Below are 17,864 nucleotides of genomic sequence, written 5' to 3' on the forward strand. Positions count from 1 at the left end.
GAAGACGATCTTTGACCTCTACATCTCTTCCTACCTCTTGGAACCTCTGCTTACCCCAGACTTTGCATTAACTACTTGGTAACCTGCTATAGAGTATAGGTAACGTGACCAGACCTCCCGTTTTGAACGTTTTTATAGTTGCGTGTCCCGGTGTCCCCGAAATGATCTCTGGATCGCTAAATTGTCCCGTTTCCTGAAACCGATTCGATTGATTATTCTGCCATGTTTCTCTATACTTATCAATAATTGTAGATAATTATATATACTTACAGGATGTAACAAACGAAGAAACGTAAGTGATAATAGTTATTAATAATTATTATGGATGTGTAATCTCTATGAGTACCGCGTAATGTGTATAGAGATCACTGTAAAAGTTCAATTACTTTTCACTTTTGTATGGGAAAATTCGTTACGCTGGAGCACTAGTCAGTGTTTTTACCAAACTTTTAACCAAATAAATGTTGGTCTTTCAGCGCTTCGATTTTCACAGTGCGTACATAATCTAATGTTAAGTACTTAATATTCCCTTCGGGGAGGGGGGGAGGGTGAAGGAATATATTTTAGTAAAAAAAATCTTCAGTTTTCAAATCCATTACACTTGTATGTCTATGTGAGTAACACTCGGATTTTATTTCAGACTGTTGTGGTACTGACTATAATGTAAGTTGCATGGGCGTACCCAGGTAGGGGCAGGGCAGCTGGAAGAATAAAAAAAAAAATTAAATTAAAAAAAATCTCCACAGCCGAACATATAACCTCCTCCTTTTTGTTACCTACCTACTCTGCGCAAAATGAAGTGTTGGAAACAAAATATATTTTACCTAAAATCCTAGGCACGCCCATGAGTAGTTGCCTTTAATTCCTATATAGTAATCCAAAAATCCAATGACCAGATATGAATTTTTAATTTTTTTTCATCTGGCTATTGATCCCAAGTAATTCTTTTTTTAATGACTTTTGGGTCTATGTCCGTAGGGCTAGCAAAAAAGTTGTTGATTTGAGTAAAAAACAAAATAATTACTTTGTATGAAAACATTTTTTTACACACTGAATGAGTAGTATAAAAAATATAGTTCTATCCCATATTAAAAAAACCTAACACGTCTTTTATCCTACAACCTTATCCCACATCGTAATATAGATACTTATCCTAAGTACTTATAATAATATTTAAATAGTAAGTATGTAGTCTCTAAGCATTTAGGTAGGTACTACGAATTTACTTATCGCAAACGCAATAATGTCTAAAAGTCTTATCAGCCGTCCTTATCAATATCAGTAACTTCACTATCGTTGTACACGCATTATATTTTAATCTACTTTATATTTTCAACCGTTCTACTTGTAGCTGATTTCAAGACAGACAGTGTGTTCTATTTTTGAATTTTTAAATACTTAAAGTTAAAACATTCGCTGCAAAAAATTTAAAATGACTTCTTTCCACCAACCTTGCGTACCGAAACTTAAAGAAGAGGTGAGTTTTTTTATATTATTATGATACTGTTGTTGTTTGTCCGCCTCAAGCAAATAACGGAAGCCCCATGAATAATTTTCACAGTTTTTTCCACTTTTCCTGATTATTACATTAATAATTCTCCGCTCCTATTGGTCACAACTCACAGCTTGATTTTATAAAAATCTGGGTGCACAAAATCTGTGGTAGTGCCCATGCCACCGCGGCCAAGACGAGCTAAGCGAAGCGCAAGGGCACTATTTACCTTTTCTCCCTCGTAACTTTGGTTTGGATAAGTAATGTCAGATACCTAGTTCAAATTTTTAAAGATATATAATGACATGAGTAGGTATAATTATTATTAAATGCGCTAAGTTTGAATATCGTAGCTATTATAAGTACCTACTTTAGATTTTATAGGTGTCCAAAAACCATAAACTTATTATAAGTTTATGCCAAAAACCCACAATTTTGTTACTGACTCACCGATTACCGATATTGTTAGGGTACTTCCTTAAGTCTTTGAAAGCTGTTTGGTCTTGTGCTAGGTACAAAATTAAATATAGTATAAAATACTTCTTGTGACAAATATATAATCGGCCAAGTGCGAGTTGTACTCGTGCACGAAGGGTTCCGTAAGAGCAAAATTAGCCAAAAATTGTGTTTTTTGGAATGAAGTTCTTTATCGCGCATTCGGCGTAAATCTGAAGGCTAGGTAGAACGATATTTGACCTTGATTTGACCTCGACACTTTTTTATTAGTACGTCTGCATGTTAGGGGCAGAGGGCGTTGATAGAAAGTATTCCTGTGCGTCAACTAGATGGCATTTTTTTTAATAAGCAGCGACGTGTTGTTAGTATTCCCGGGCATCAATTGATGCCAAATGGTGCTTGTTATTTTTTTTTGAGTGTATATTATGTATAGTACTTACAGATTTTTTGAACATAAGAAATAACTTCGTTATCTAAATACCGGCAACCAAAGCCGCGGGCAACAGATATACATAATCCATGAAAATTTAAACTCTCTAGCTATTATCGTTCTTGAGTTACAGCCTGAAGACAGACAGACAGACAGACAGACAGACGGACACAACAACGATGTCTTAGTATTAGGGTCCCTTTTCAACCTTTGGGTACGGAACCCTAAAAAATTCGTGTTAACCTTGAGAGACCACAGACTCATAGAAAACCGGCGTGAAACAGCACTTGCGCTGTGTTTCATCTAGTGAGTAAGTTTAGCGGAGGCCGTTGGCCTATCACCATTCACCATAATATTTTATTTATGTTTTATGTACAAATAATACTCCCCACACCGATTTCTGTGACGGTTTCATTGAAACCAGGCCTGTTACGCAGAAGTAGTTTTATAGCGCCGAAGTGTGTGCGCAGTACACAAGAGCACTCTCTATTCCTTTCACTCTCATAACCCAGTGGGACGGAAGACCGACACGACTGGCGAGAGATCAGGCGCCGGACCGACTTTTTACATGCCCACCCGACGCATGGATCATCTTACTTGTCAGACAATCAGGTGATCAGCCTGCATTGTCCTATACTTGGAAATAACATGTTTCCAACGCGGGATTCGAATCCGCGACCTCCAGAGTCGAGAGCCACGCTCTGACCACTAGACCACGGAGGCGTTCAAATTCTAAGTACAAAGTAAGTACAAAGCAATATTCCTTTAAGTCCTAAATAGTGTACCTACGAATCACCGATACAATTTCACCCGAGACAGTTATTTTAAATTTTATTTTTATTGCGATCGGAAAGTAAGTGGTCAAGCACATCGGCGGCGGCCAGTGAACGATCGGTCACGGCCAAGGCCGAATCGGAATTTGATCGCGCCTTTCGCAAATAAATCGCCAAAATCACCTCTCACCAAACAATACACCGGGAAGTTTCTTGATAGGTAGTAGCTTAAACTTTTATAGAATACAGTGCTACCGAAGTGGTACAGGTCACAGGATTAGAATAATTTAGAATAAAGGCTACCACTGTGAAAGTAAAATGTTGAATTCTACTCTCCGTGAGATTGTTGCGAGAGCCTCTGTTGAATCGAAGCAGCGAACGGTTGGTAATTTATTTTTTACTTATTATAAATCATGTACAAATTGGCTTGTTATAAACTATAAAGAAAAAAAGTTCCTCAGTAAAATAGGAAGGTATTTCTGCACTTTGTAGAGCGTGCATTAGGCACTTTGCCGCTTCCAAGCACAAATCTTAACAATTTAGCCTGTCAAGAAAGTGAAGAAATCAAAAAGTGGCAACATCGTAATGTCATCCCTTTCAAATCAATCTAAGAAAAAAGAAAATGAAGTAATTAAAAAGTGACGACATCGTAGTGTCATCCCTTTCAAATCAATCTAGAATAAAATTAAATTAAGAAATTTAAAAAAACCCCCATCAAAAATTTTTTAAAAGTAATGAAATAATATTTACTGACAATAAATAATTCCTAAGAGTAAAGTAATATTTTAGTCCATAAATGTTGTTACGGTGTGTCGGGGGACCGCGCCGCCAAGTAAACTATAACCTACAACCGCCAAGTCGCTGATTCTCTCGGGTCGCTGTGAACTGACCCTTAAACTATAAATAATGTTATGTGAAATCAAACATCTACATTAGCGGTCCCCCGACACACCTTGACAACATTAATTATGGACTAAAATATTACTTTACTCTTAGGAACTATTTATAAGTCGGTAAATATTATTTCATTACTTTTTAAAGCTTTTTGGCGGGCTTTTTTTTATTTTTTAATTTTATTTTATTTTATGCTTTTTAAACTTGTGCAGAATAATTCCAATCAACAGGATCGTATCCCAATGAATACCATCCATAAAATATTATGTCCTCTTGGATGAGGCCGTCAATATGAGCCCAAACATGAAACCTCCACTTTGGGTTCATACAGAACTCGGCTCCGATAGAATCCAGGTGATGCTGTAGCAGCAGCATGCAAATATTTACTGTTTATCTACGTCTTACTGGTTGTCGCAATTAAAATGAGCCCAAACACGAAACCTCTGCTCTAACTTGGTAAGGAGTTGGGTATCCTATTGATTACCAGGTGACGCTGCAGCACCAAGTAAACTTTCCAATAAAATAAAAAAATAAAATAAAAAATGTTTTATTTCCGAATAGATTTATAACAAATACTTTCAGAAGTTGATGCTAATGGTGCCTACCACCGGTTCGGGAACTATCCCGGCGAGAAGAACCGGCGTAAGAAACTCGCACGAGGTCCCAACTTTTTACCAAAAAAGTGAGAAAAAAAATAATCTTTTTAAAATAAAATTTACAATTGTAACTTAAAATTATACAATGTCAACATCCATACATAATTGTAAGTCATAATATAATAATGTAGAAGTAGCCTTGCAAGGAGCCATCCTACTCCCAAGATGTGCCATCGTTTATGAAATCATTGACCTTGTAATAGGCTTTGGCACACAAACGTTCTTTGACTACTTTTTTAAATTTATTAATCGAAAAATTTTGAACGTTTTCTGGGATTTTATGGTACAGGCGTATACATTGACCTTTAAATGATTTACTAACTTTAATAAGTCTGATCATCGGCAAATCCAGCTTGTGCTTATTTCTGGTGTTCCTACAATGAATGTCACTTTTAGCTTTAAATTTACTTATATTTTTTCTAACATATATTACATTATCCAAAATGTATTGAGAAGCAACAGTTAGAATACCAATTTCTTTAAATTTATCTCTCAGAGATTCAAAAGAAGACATTTTATAAATAGAGCGTATGGCTCGCTTCTGCAGCACAAATATTGTATTAATGTCGGCAGCGTTTCCCCATAAAATGATTCCATATGCCATTCTACTATGAAAATAACTAAAATATACTAATCGTGCCGTGTCTTCATCAGAAATTTCTCTGATTTTTCTGACTGCATATGCCGCAGAACTGAGCCTACCTGCAAGATTAACAATATGAGGACTCCACTGTAATTTACTATCAAGTGTTATATAAGAATACAGTGGTGTCTACCAAATTCATCTTCTCATCATTCAAAAGTACATTGGTTTGGACTTGCCTAACATTGGGCAAAGTGAACTTTACACATTTAGTTTTACTGGAATTTATAAGTAGGTTATTAGCATTAAACCAATGTACTATTTTTGAGTGAGCACTGTTTACCTCGTCGTAATTTGACTGTTGTCGCTTCACTTTAAAAATAAGTGAAGTGTCATCAGCAAAAAGTACTATCTCATTATCATTTTCCTTAACAAGGTAAGGTAAGTCATTTATATAGATGAGAAAAAGAAACGGGCCTAAAATAGATCCCTGTGGGACACCTAATTCTATTTTTGTTCCATTGGACCTGTTACCGTTTACTTCAACCCTTTGAGTCCTGTTTATAAGGTAAGAAGTCAAGAGGCTAAGAGCTGAGTCCTTTATGCAATAATGTGTATATTATTCATAAGTGTCACTGAACCAGAATGCAAATTATATAAAACCCATCAAACGACTGCAAGTTGCTAATCGGCCTATCACGAACCAGATAAACCGTGATATTTCAGCAATGAGCAGGCTGATGATGATGAACTATTATAGCTAAGAACACTCTCGATTGTGTCAGCTTTCAAACAAAAAAACTAGATCAAAATCGGTCCACCCGTTTGAAATTTGGATGCTACGATGCGACAGACAGACAGACAGATAGACAGACCGACAGACAGACACGTCAAACTTATAACACCCCTCTTTTTGGTCGGGGGTTAAAAATGGGATGACACTACGATGCTGTCACTTTTTAATTTCTTCACTTTCTTGACGGACTATAATTTTATTAATTACTTAGAACATTTAAAAAATTTAGATATTAATCGGTTGAAAATCAAATGAAATACAAAGCTAACTGTCTCTGAAATAATCGTAATTTATTTATTTAATTCCTAAATATTTTTTTTTTTTATGAAATAAGGGGGCTAACGAGCAAACGGGTCACCTGATGGAAAGCAACTTCCGTCGCCCATGGACACTCGCAGCATCAGAAGAGCTGCAGGTGCGTTGCCGGCCTTTTAAGAGGGAATAGGGTAATAGGGGAGTTTAGGGAAGGGAAGGGAATAGGGGAGGGTAGGGAAAGGTAGGGGATTGGGCCTCCGGTAAACTCACTCACTCGGCGAAACACAGCGCAAGCGCTGTTTCACGCCGGTTTTCTGTGAGAACGTGGTATTTCTCCGGTCGAGCCGGCCCATTCGTGCCGAAGCATGGCTCTCCCACGTATAAAATCGAGATCTTAATAAAATTACAATATTATTAAGATCTCGAGAGTTGAAAGAGAACAATATAGTACGGTGCAGCTAACTGTAATGCTAGTGCGTCGTTATGTCTATTGTGCTAGTGCCTATTGAGTGCCTAGTACTATGGCTAGTACCAGACATACTATTATCTATTCTGTGCTAGTACTTTTTAATTACGTTTTAGCGCCATCTAGGTTTTAAAAATAAAGCTCGTGTATGTGCTGCGCAAGTGCGCAGTCCTTATAAAAAAATCAATATGACAGATGACACTTGACATTTGACAGTTGACTAGGCGGTATGGTCGAAAGGGCGCAAAAAAAAAAATTTACAGTTGACATCGGCTATTTGACATTTCTCAGCATGTTTTGAAATTTTTTTGCCCTATTTATTAGATTTTCTACATTTGAAAACGTAAAAATAAAGTAGTTATTTTACAGTTATAAAATAGAAATTTATACTGCGCCAGTATAAGAAATAGCAAACAGTTTAGTGTAAGAAAATATGAGGTTATAAACTTCTAACAATAGTTTTGTAATTTCCTTTTCACTTATTTAAATGCTTGTAAATTTTTATGCTACAATAATCCTAGTGAATCTAGTAGTATTTCCAACACTTTGTAAATCTTGTGAAAAATCTGTCATTTATTATTATTACTCCAAGGAGCCAAAAGACACTTGCAGAAGTGTTTTATCAAAAACCCATAAGGAGAGCCAGCATTTTGATGCAAAGTTCTTAAATTATAATGAAGAGATGGCCAACAATAATGGATTGAACGGACTCTATAGACCAAGGAGTGCTTTAGCTCGGGCCTTTTATGAGAAACACCGCAATGATAGACAACTCCAAGAATTTGATCAAGCAGAGGTGAGTCATTTAATTCTCATATTAAAACTAACCTTGCAGTTGTTAATTAAAACCAAAAATAAGTTATTGAAAACTGTTAATTTTGAGTTAAACACAAAGCTTTACCTAGCTCTACAAGCAAAGTGAGGCCGGTTTATTATTTATGTGCGTCAGACTAAGTTCAATAAACATATCCAGTCTAATAATTCATAAGAAAGAGAAGAAACTCGTTAAAATCATACCGTACAAGATTAAAAATAATATATCGAATATATGTTTCAGTTATTGTTTAAAAAAATAAAACAGCAAGATGTTTACTTAACAAAACGTCAACAATATAATTTTTTGGTGAATGTGCGTACAAAATCCTGTAAATTCTAATGTTCTGGACAGTACATATTTGTTATAGTCTATGAGAAGCGATTTCATGTACATAATAAAATGTAATTTAATATTTTCTAAATAAATTTAGCAAACAATGTCCTATACCTCAGGATAATAATATGGTCTTTGCGGCTTCAATATGCTTTGCCCAATTGTCACTATTTACTATTTAGGTTTTCTTTGCCCAGGCACACACTAGCGGCCAAGGCGGCCAGCGAGATAGATACCTTAATATGAAACCGCCATAGACCTCACGCATCTGGCCACACGCTGTCAAGCGGCCACACCATACTTTCGATGGCCGCCGCGGCCTGGCCGCTAGTGAGCGCCCGGGCTTTCCCTAAGGGTTGAAAATGTTTTTGATTATATATACTCTTTCACTTCTTTTATAATATACTCATTTCATTTCATGTAAAAGTGTGGCCAAGGCTTGTTTAAAGAACAGTCGGGCAGCGCCCATGTATGCATGTATGGCATTTTTTATTGACCATGATAATGTGAAAATAAAGGCAAATAAATTTTCCAGTGTGTGTATGTATGATTTTGGCTCTCTTTGTATGGTCTAATATAGATTCAACTTACAACCTTTTAATCTCATTACTCAGCACTCGACTCAGGAGGGCTTAAAGTTTGTATCCTGTATCTACAGTGGATGCATGGGCATACCCAGGTAGGGGCAGGGGGAGGCAGCTGCCCCCCTGAAGATAAAATAAACATCAATATTTTATTTTCCTGGCAAGTGGGATTTTTATTTTTTTTATTTTATCTGCAATCAGTTTGCAAAACTATAAGCAGGTGAGATGTAGGTTTTGGCAGGTAGAGTGCTTCCACCACCGTGGACAGCTTACTCAATATTAAGGAACATTAAAGAATGTCCTTCCTTTTCAGGCGTTTATTATAATTTCGACTAGACAGAGAGGATGCCAGGATATTCGGGTGGACCTCCAGTCGTTTTTTGTTCTTCTCTGTGTTTGAGTGAATTTCTTCCTTTATTGTAGGTATATTTAGGTTGTTGTGAAAAAAAAAATGTGAATGTTTGTGACAAGCCATGGGGATTTAGCGATTGTTCTGAGTATCATGTTTTGCATTCTTTGGAGTGTTAAGATGTTTGAGTTACTTGTACTCCCCCATAGTTGTATGCCGTACATCCATATTGGTTTCAGAATTGATTTATAGATTGTCAGTTTATTTTCCATTGACAATTTGCTGTTACGGCCCAAGGCCCAGAGAAGGTTTTTGAATTTGATGTTCAGTTCGTCCCTCTAGCTTTTTATATGTTTTTGCCATGTAAGGCGTCTGTCTAGGTGTATGCCCAGGTATTTAACGTTGTTTTGGTGGGGGGGGGAACAGTGTTCTCAAGGGAGACGGGGGGACTGCGCAGCGTAAAGGTGACTTGCACAGATTTTGTAGTGCTGGCTTTTATCCTCCACTTTTGGAGCCATTTGGTCACTGAATTTAGTCCATTTTGGAGTTTTTCAGATGCCGTGACGGGGTTTTCGTTCGTCGCTAGAATTGCTGTGTCATCAGCGTAAGTAGCAGTCTCGGCTTCATGGGATGTTGGGAGGTCATAGGTGTATATATTGTTGAGTATAGGACCTAGCACAGAGCCTTGAGGTACTCCTGCGTTTATTTTGTAGAATTTGGAGGTGGAATCCGACACTACGACTTGAAAAATTCGTTCTATATTATATGATTCTAGTAAAAGGTAATAGCTATTAGGTAGGCACTGCTTAATTTTACAAAGTAAGCCATCGTGCCATACCTTGTCGAAGGCCTGTTTGATGTCCAAAAACACTGAAGAGACATATTCCTTATTTTCTAGCGATTTTCTAATTATCTGAGCTACCCGGTGGACTTGTTCAATTGTTGAGTGCTTCTGTCGAAAGCCGAATTGATGATTTGGGATGGTGTTGTTATTTTCTAATAAGGTTAAGATCCGTTTTGAGAGTAATTTTTCGAAAACCTTAGATAGGATGGGCAGAAAACTTATTGGTTTATAGGACGTCACCTCGTTTGCTGGTTTTCCGGCCTTATGTATCCTAAGTATCCGGGAGATCTTCCAGTAGGATGGAAAGTGTTGCACTCTGAGGATACCATTGAATAATGAGGTCAGGAACACAATAGCTTTTCTTGGCAGTTCCTTTAGGACTTCAGCTGTGATTAGATCATAGCCAGGTGCCTTTTTAGTTGTCAGTCCTTTAATAGTGCTCCATACCTCTCGCACTGATATAGGTCGAGGGGGTAGTGACATTTGGAGAGGCTGTGCCAGGTAAGATTCTACTTCAGCTACATTTTCTGTATCAGTAACCTCATTTGGGTAGAATACCTTCTCGAGGTGTTCAGCAAATAGGTCCGCTTTTTCTTGAGAAGAGCGGGCCCACCCATTAGATGTTCGCAAGGGGGGCTTAGCCATCTTAGGTCTGTTGTAAGATTTTGTAACTTTCCATAAGGAATAGTCCGTTTTCGCTGTAGCGGTTAGGGATTCTTCTAGAGTTTCTCTTGCCATTCCTTCAGGATGTATTTTAATCGCGAGGCTTGCCTGTTTAACGCTGTTTTATCTGCAGCAAGTCTGCTCCGCTGCCAAACACGTCTCAGCCGTCTCCTTTCCTGAATTTCCTTTTTTATTTTAAGAGGAAAGTCATAAGTCGTCTTATTAGTTCCTCGGAATGGTGTGTTCTTCCAACATGCTTCCTGTATCAGTTGGGTAATATACTTTGTTGCGTTCTCTACGTCATCCGCAGTTTTCAGTGGAATGTTAAGCATTAAATTCTCGTCAATGTAATCTCAGAAGCTTTCCCAGTCAGTATTTTTATTATATAGTTTTTCCGGATCTTCATTTTCAATTATATTATTGCTTAAGGTTAGTATGACTGGAGTGTGGTCTGAGGAGCTATCTTGGCAAGATTCGCATTTTATGTAGTGACTGGAGAAGCCCTTCGTAATGAAAAAATCCAGCAGGTCAGGAATCTTGCACGTGTCCGTAGGCCAGTATGTAGGTTCACATGTGGAGATTGCTGTTAATTTGTTTCTGTCTATAGATAGTTTAAGTTGTCGTCCGCGAGTAGTAGATAATCTGTAGCCCCAATATGTGTTCTTGGCATTCCAGTCTCCTCCAGCCAGAAATCTCGTACCCAATGTTGTGAAAAAGTCATTAAACATGTCTTCTGATATTTTATGTTTCGGAGGGCAATACAATCCCTTTTTATCTTGAACCGCGATTGTAGTGGCCTGGAGGTGTGATGTTTTATATTCCGGCATGATGTGGTGTTTCAGTGATTTTCTCACTATGATTGCTGTGCCTGCATGACCTGTTCCGTCAGGATGCAAAGTTATATAGCATTCAAAGTTGTTGTTGAATTCAAAGTTGAATTTAATGCTAGTGGATGCGGTGCAATGAGCTTCAGATATAAGTAACACATCTAGCTTTTGTTGGGTGAGTAGCAGTTCAGCGTCTTGTTTGTTTGGAGTCAGTCCATTTATGTTCCAAGTTCCTACTCGAATAGCAGTCATTTGGTTAGCCTGTCAACTAGTTTTGTAATGAGCATCATCAAAGTACTCATTTGTTGTAATATTATTTCAAATTTTTCCGTTTGTTTTAGTAGAATTTGCTCTACGTTCGTGTCAGTTAGTGAAGAAGTTTGTGAATCTGGTTGTCTGTCTCTTTTTGTAACATTTGCATAGCTCGTAGACTTACTGGTATCTTTTAGCGGGTACATTTTACTATGCATGTCTGCTTCTAGGTTTTCTATTACTGTGGGTGTTATGTGTTTTTTTGGTATAGACTTGGTCCGTCTTAGTAGAATTTGCCTATATACGTCGCATCCTTTGTAGTTGGCTGGGTGTGGGCCATTGCATAGGGCGCAGTGTGCGGGGGTTGAACGATCCTGTTTTTTGCATTCAGACGTTTTGTGTGATCGACCGCATTTGACGCAGCGATAGGGTCTCATACAATAGTTTTTCGAGTGTCCGTACTGTTGACACCTTTGACATTGTACAATAGTTGTTCTCCTTCTTGGTTCCTCTATTACTATTGATTGATGGTAAATGTATTTAATTTGTTTGGCGGCCTTGTTATTGGGACCGGGTGCAATATTAACGAAGAATGTCGAAGTTGGTTTTTTCTCAGGTCCGAATTTGACATTACTGATTTCGCCCTGTACTTTGTTACCAGTTTTTTCTATCTCTTCTATAATAGCTTCTTGTGGTGTTGTGTGATGGAGTTTTTTTTATTACTAGTCGACAGCATATTTGGTCTTTACGGTTAAATGTATGACCTATTAGATTATTCTCTCTAACTAGAGCTAATATTTTCTTGTAGGCTTCGAGGTCGACACTACTTATTCTGAGCTGATTTTTATTTACAATTTTGAGAAAAAATTCTTCTTTACTGGCGATTGTATAAATTAGTTCGGTTAGTTTATTAACATCTTCTATACCGTAAAGAATAATTGGGGGTGGTTTATTTGGTCTTGATTCCTTGTTTGTGTCCACATTATCTTTAGGGTCGACTTGCAAGGAGCTAAATCTGTTGGTAGTTTTTACACCCTCAGGGGATGGTGAATGTGAACACTTCTTTCGCTTGTAAGCTCTTGCAGTTGGTACTCGTTGCCATTCAGGTGGACCAGTACTATTGGTTCCCAAGATTTCCTGTGTCCTGTGCACATCAAGATCTCCACTAGTTGTGTTAGTTGGGTGGTCTATAACAACAACGTCGTCGTTATCACATGGTCTTTGTTGTTGGCACTCGGGAGTTTTGCTCCCAAGTGAGGAGCTTCTTGGTCGGGTCGTGAAGAAGCTGGGGTGGAATAATAATAATAATAATAATATCTATGGACGCTTCACACCACGCCAGTCTGGCCCCGTGCTAGTACCTAAAGGACTTGTGTTACAGGTACCAGACAACGGAAATATATTTAATACTTTTATACCATACATATATTTAAGATTTTTATTATATCATACACATATTTAATAGGTACACATCCAGACCCGGGAACATTGAAAACTTTTTGTTCCGTCGGCGGGATTCGAACCCGCGACCCCCGGCTTGAGCTACCAACGCGCTCACCACTGAGCCACAGAGATCGTCAAATACCTGCTGCATAATCTTCCTGTCATCCCTTCGCGAAAGCAAAATTTTGTGATTGCCACGTTATGGTATTTTTATGATTGCCACGCGTTTTCATTAGAGCCACAATGCGAATTTCGCGTCGTGGCTGTTTCACTGTGACAACAACGCGTTGTGAGCTATTTTTCCGCTCATTGAGCGTTTTCAGTCTTTGAGCGTAACATGTATAATGCAGTAACCATACCTACATTTTTTGCAATAAATTTCCCATAAAAAAGAATTACCATAACAAATTATATCTAAATGTTGCATGAATAGTTGACAGAGACCGTATATTATGTTTTGCTACAGCCTACAAATAAGTATGTAGAGCTCTAAAATACAAGTTTTAAGTTTATGACATTAGGATATTTAATATACAATCAAACCATGTGTGTACGATATCATAATGTTAGATGTTAGTTCTTTTTAAAAAACTCAACTGAATAAAACTTCAATTTTCATATGTTTTGTATAATATAATTTGGTTGATTGATCGAAACACTTTCTGTGAGTATTGTGCGGGCTTTCATCTCGCCGTGCTCACGTGTGCCGAGGTAACGAGGATATATTTGCGTATGAAAAACACGAAATACCTCCTGAAGTGTGGAGGGAGGGAGACTTTCAGCCCTCTCGTTCCCACACGGGGGGCGACCCTTTTAACTTTCATCTCTGTCGAGTGCTCGGTCCACATACTTTTGTTCTATTTGATCAATGTTATTAAATGTCGCGGACTTACGGGATCAGTTATATGTATAACTATTCGGCGTAAGTAGCTTATGATGGCCAGAAATTACATTCCCAAGCTGATTGCCTGATTGGTAACTATGTACAATATTCGCTACTTGCTCGGTGCTCCTCGTTTGAGTAAAATGTTACGTTTGCTCGGCTAGGAATTAGGATGCGTTATAATTTTCAAAACTTTGCGAAACGATGGCAGACGTGGTTGATCTAGTAGGTACGCCTGTCGCGAGGTTTAACATTTAAACCTTTTAATAATAATAAATCATTTATTTCAGGCTAAGTCCATACGGTAATTAGTTAGTAATTTACAATATTATAGTTTAATAATTAGTACTTAAAAAAAACTATGTTAGTAGACATAATAATACAATTCCTTTAATTTAAGTATCTGTGAAGCCTGTTTGTTGCACTAGGTACGTGCACATGTATACGTACCCAATGGCGCATAAAGGGACAATCTTTGTCACTTATTATACTAAGAATGTTGTTGGTTTTTTTTTTAATGAAATTAGGGGGCAAACGAGCAAACGGGTCACCTGATGGAAAGCAACTTTCGTCGCCCATGGACACTCGCAGCATCAGAAGAGCTGCAAGTGCGTTGCCGGCCTTTTAAGAGGGAATAGGGTAATAGGGGAGGGTAGGGTAGGGAAGGGAATAGTTGAGGGTAGGGTAGGGAAGGGAATAGGATAGGGGTTAGGGGATTGGGCCTCCGGTAAACTCACTCACTCGGCGAAACACAGCGCAAGCGCTGTTTCACGCCGGTTTTCTGTGAGAACGTGGTATTTATCCGGTCGAGCCGGCCCATTCGTGCCGAAGCATGGCTCTCCCACGTATAAAAACGTCAGTTGTCACGAACTCGGCTCATCAAGGAGGCAACACGCTTTCTTATAACGGCCTGGAAGCCATCAGCATGCGCTTGTGCCAACATGTTTGATCCGCTGCAGAATCGTGGCAGCCCCAACACTTAACACTGCGTTATTATATTAAATTCGGAGGGCGTTGTAAGCCCGTTGCGTGTATTTGACCCACAGATTGCACGTGTACATACTTTGGCAAAAAGCTTAAAAAAGAGTTATTTTAACTTGTGCACTACACCGTGCAAATCTGCGGCCCAACATATTACATCGGACTGCCATCGCCCTCCGCTCTCTCTCCATATCACTATGGTCTATCAAATCGTCAGTCACAATGTGACCAAGGTATTTTAAAGTCGATACTCTCGTAAGAGCCATACCATTCAGCGTCACAGTCGGTACTGAGTCTACATTACGTCCCCTTGCTTTAAAAATCACGAGATTACTTTTCTGGACGTTGTAGACAAGGCCGTGTGACTCTGCATATGTCTCACAGACTAATCAGTCTCCGTAGAGCTGAGATTGATGGACTCAGCAACACCATGTCGTCCTTTTACATTACACCGTTTACATCGCTTACCTTGGCTTACAGACCATTGATAAATCTTTACCGTCAACTAAGTAGTTGGTAGAGCGCAATGTTTGCCGTAGAAAATTCAAATTACATTCCTCCTGAACTCGTTGATTTAAGCACAAACCATATAATACAGGTTTCACAATGCGCAGTCTAAGTAAGTAAGTAGCATAATATCTTCCAGTTATACCCAACTTGTACCATTATTATACAATTTTAAAATCTATGTGCAGCCATCGTTACTAATCGCGAACCATTAGGTTCATGGTGAGTGCACAAAACGTCAATAAATATACTCCGTCTATAAACTACTAACGATTTGCTTTAACCAGAGTAAATAAAACTGTAAACTTTTTGAACCAGTGCAATAAACTCGGTGCTGTTTTAGTATGCGCGAGTAGAATTCCGCCAAGATGAATGGCCAATGTATCTGGTAATAATGGGTCTTACACTGATTTTGAAGTGGCTTTACTAAAATAGGAGAGAAGGACCTAGTTTTCTGTATCTGCCCAAACTGCTCACCACACAACACTCTTTTCCATTGCTCTGGCAAGTCGCAACCCGGTGAGAGATGCCCTGGATTTACTATTTACATGCGATGAAATGAAACATCTTTCTTGTGAAAAAATCAGATCGTAATTCAGGCATTAGCCTGCATCATCCCAAACAGATTTGGAAACAAATAACAATGTTTTTATTGGTTGTAACGCTGGAATCGAAACCATGTCCTCGGAGATCGGAGCAAAGCTTTAAAACCAACTTTAGGAAATATTTTGTTAATATTATAAACCAAACCACATATTTTATGTAAGACGTGTCTCGTCTTCACCGACACCTTGCCACTGGTTTTTAAGTAATCTTCGGATTGTAAAACTAGTGACTAGTGTCGTGGTTTCTTTAAAACTTAGTTTCAAAACGGCCTGACGATGATGGCACAAACCGTCACACGCTCGGCCGTAATCACTGCTATCCATTTTAAAACCACCCGGGACTAAATTATTTAAGTAGACGCTTCCGCTAATCGTCAGCGGAGCGGTGCCGCTCTAAATAGATTAATTTATACTTATGAACGAGGACGCTTTTGGTGTCACGCAATGGTGGCGTGATTGGTGTGACTCCCAGTTGCTCCCAGTCCTGATTGTATGTAATGTACCACTTAAAATCGCCTTCGTGTGAGAATAAGAGCGAATGACCTAAACGGATTGAGACAATAAATATGAGGTTTCGTCTGCTACTTGAATGACTGCTTCGGCAGTAAATTTAAGTTCAAACTTTCTTAGCGGCTTTGTGGACTGTTTTTGGTAAAAATTGTCAAACTCGCGTCAGGATAATCAAAAAATTTGTCGATGTGTGGTAGCAGAAGATTATTATGCTCTTATAATATTGCCCTTTTTCTACCGCACGCATAATTATGTACGCCTGCATCTGCTATTTAATTTTCACTTCTGCGATTTGCTGATTTTTATGCTTTGAGAGTTTAATGTGAAATTATTAAGGCCACGTCAATGTTTTCGTAGATTATTTTATAGAGAAGAAAAAATAAGAAGAGAAAGAAGTCTGCCATAATCCATTAGGTACTTGTTTCAAGCCGTTAGAGCAGCTCTATAGCTCCATGTATTAAATTTTGACAAATTGACAGAAACGTCTGGGAATTTTAATAAAGCCTGGCGGTGGAACATCATACTTGGCTGCCGGCCACGTTACACAAGTTGCTTAGATTTAATTTAAAATGTAATATTGTTTTAAATTGGAATGAATAAGTTACAAGATTTACGCTTCTTTGTGAGCGATGACTCTAACTCTAATTTTGGGTGATGTTTTTAGAACATAAAAATTATTTCTACAAGTATAATATTATTATATTGCCTAAACGTCCAGTAGTTTATTATGAATTATGATACACTATTTGTACTACCTATAACCCTCACATTAAGACTTCGGGCGTAGGATGTGGTAGACTATTCTTTTCTCCTCTACTCTCCGACTTTGGTAGTAATCTGACGCATTAACACCAGCTCAAGCTGCTTGTGCTAAGACATAATAAGTCCTTACCCTCATTTACTTAACCAATCGCCGCCATGAGTATCCATAATGCACATTTTCACTCTCATGAAGAATTGGCGCTATCACAGGTTTATAAGTCGATAAATTTTACTGGCGATAGACATTGGGTTAGGTTAGTATTTCCACGTGCTCGTGTTTTATCTCGCCACTTTACAACCTTACTATACCACCTTTAGATACTTTTTATCACTTATAGCGTCTTCTATTTTATTTTTGCCGATTTGTCGATAGTATCAGCATTCAGCGTTTACAGCTACTTGATATTTTCAATAAAAAATCCGCGTGCAAAAGAAATAGAATAAAACATAAATGTGCTACAAAGTTAGGTATTTTTTGTAGAAAAAAAACCTTTTTCAGGTTCTATAATGAAAATAATGCTAACTGAAATAGAAAAAAAACATAACCAAAAAATTCTCAACTGCTGAGCTGCAATCAGAGGGGTTTCATAATAATTATTAATTAAGTGCTTAATATAAATGGATGAATGGATTGACATAAAATGTATTCATTTTATTTTAAACCTTACCGCCGTACTCAGCGACAAACATTAATTATTACTTC

At 38.0% G+C, this 17,864-nt stretch overlaps 1 protein-coding gene across 3 annotated transcripts in view; it reads left to right on the forward strand.

The window, feature by feature from the left end:
• Positions 1 to 1,389: 1,389 nt before the first annotated feature.
• Positions 1,390 to 17,864, forward strand: part of LOC121739217 (protein-L-histidine N-pros-methyltransferase) — an 86,599-nt gene continuing 70,124 nt past the window's right edge. The window contains exon 1 of one of the 3 annotated variants that reach the window (XM_042131570.1): positions 1,390 to 1,477. In XM_042131570.1, coding sequence (XP_041987504.1) covers positions 1,433 to 1,477 — 45 coding nt within the window. In that variant the 5' untranslated portion in view covers positions 1,390 to 1,432. Of the gene's footprint in view, positions 1,478 to 3,461; positions 3,533 to 7,304; positions 7,598 to 17,864 lie in introns of those variants that run through there. The other 2 variants (XM_042131569.1, XM_042131571.1) reach the window with 2 other exon arrangements.

This window comes from Aricia agestis, chromosome Z (genome assembly GCF_905147365.1).
Source record: "Aricia agestis chromosome Z, ilAriAges1.1, whole genome shotgun sequence".
NCBI classification, from domain to species: domain Eukaryota; kingdom Metazoa; phylum Arthropoda; class Insecta; order Lepidoptera; family Lycaenidae; genus Aricia; species Aricia agestis.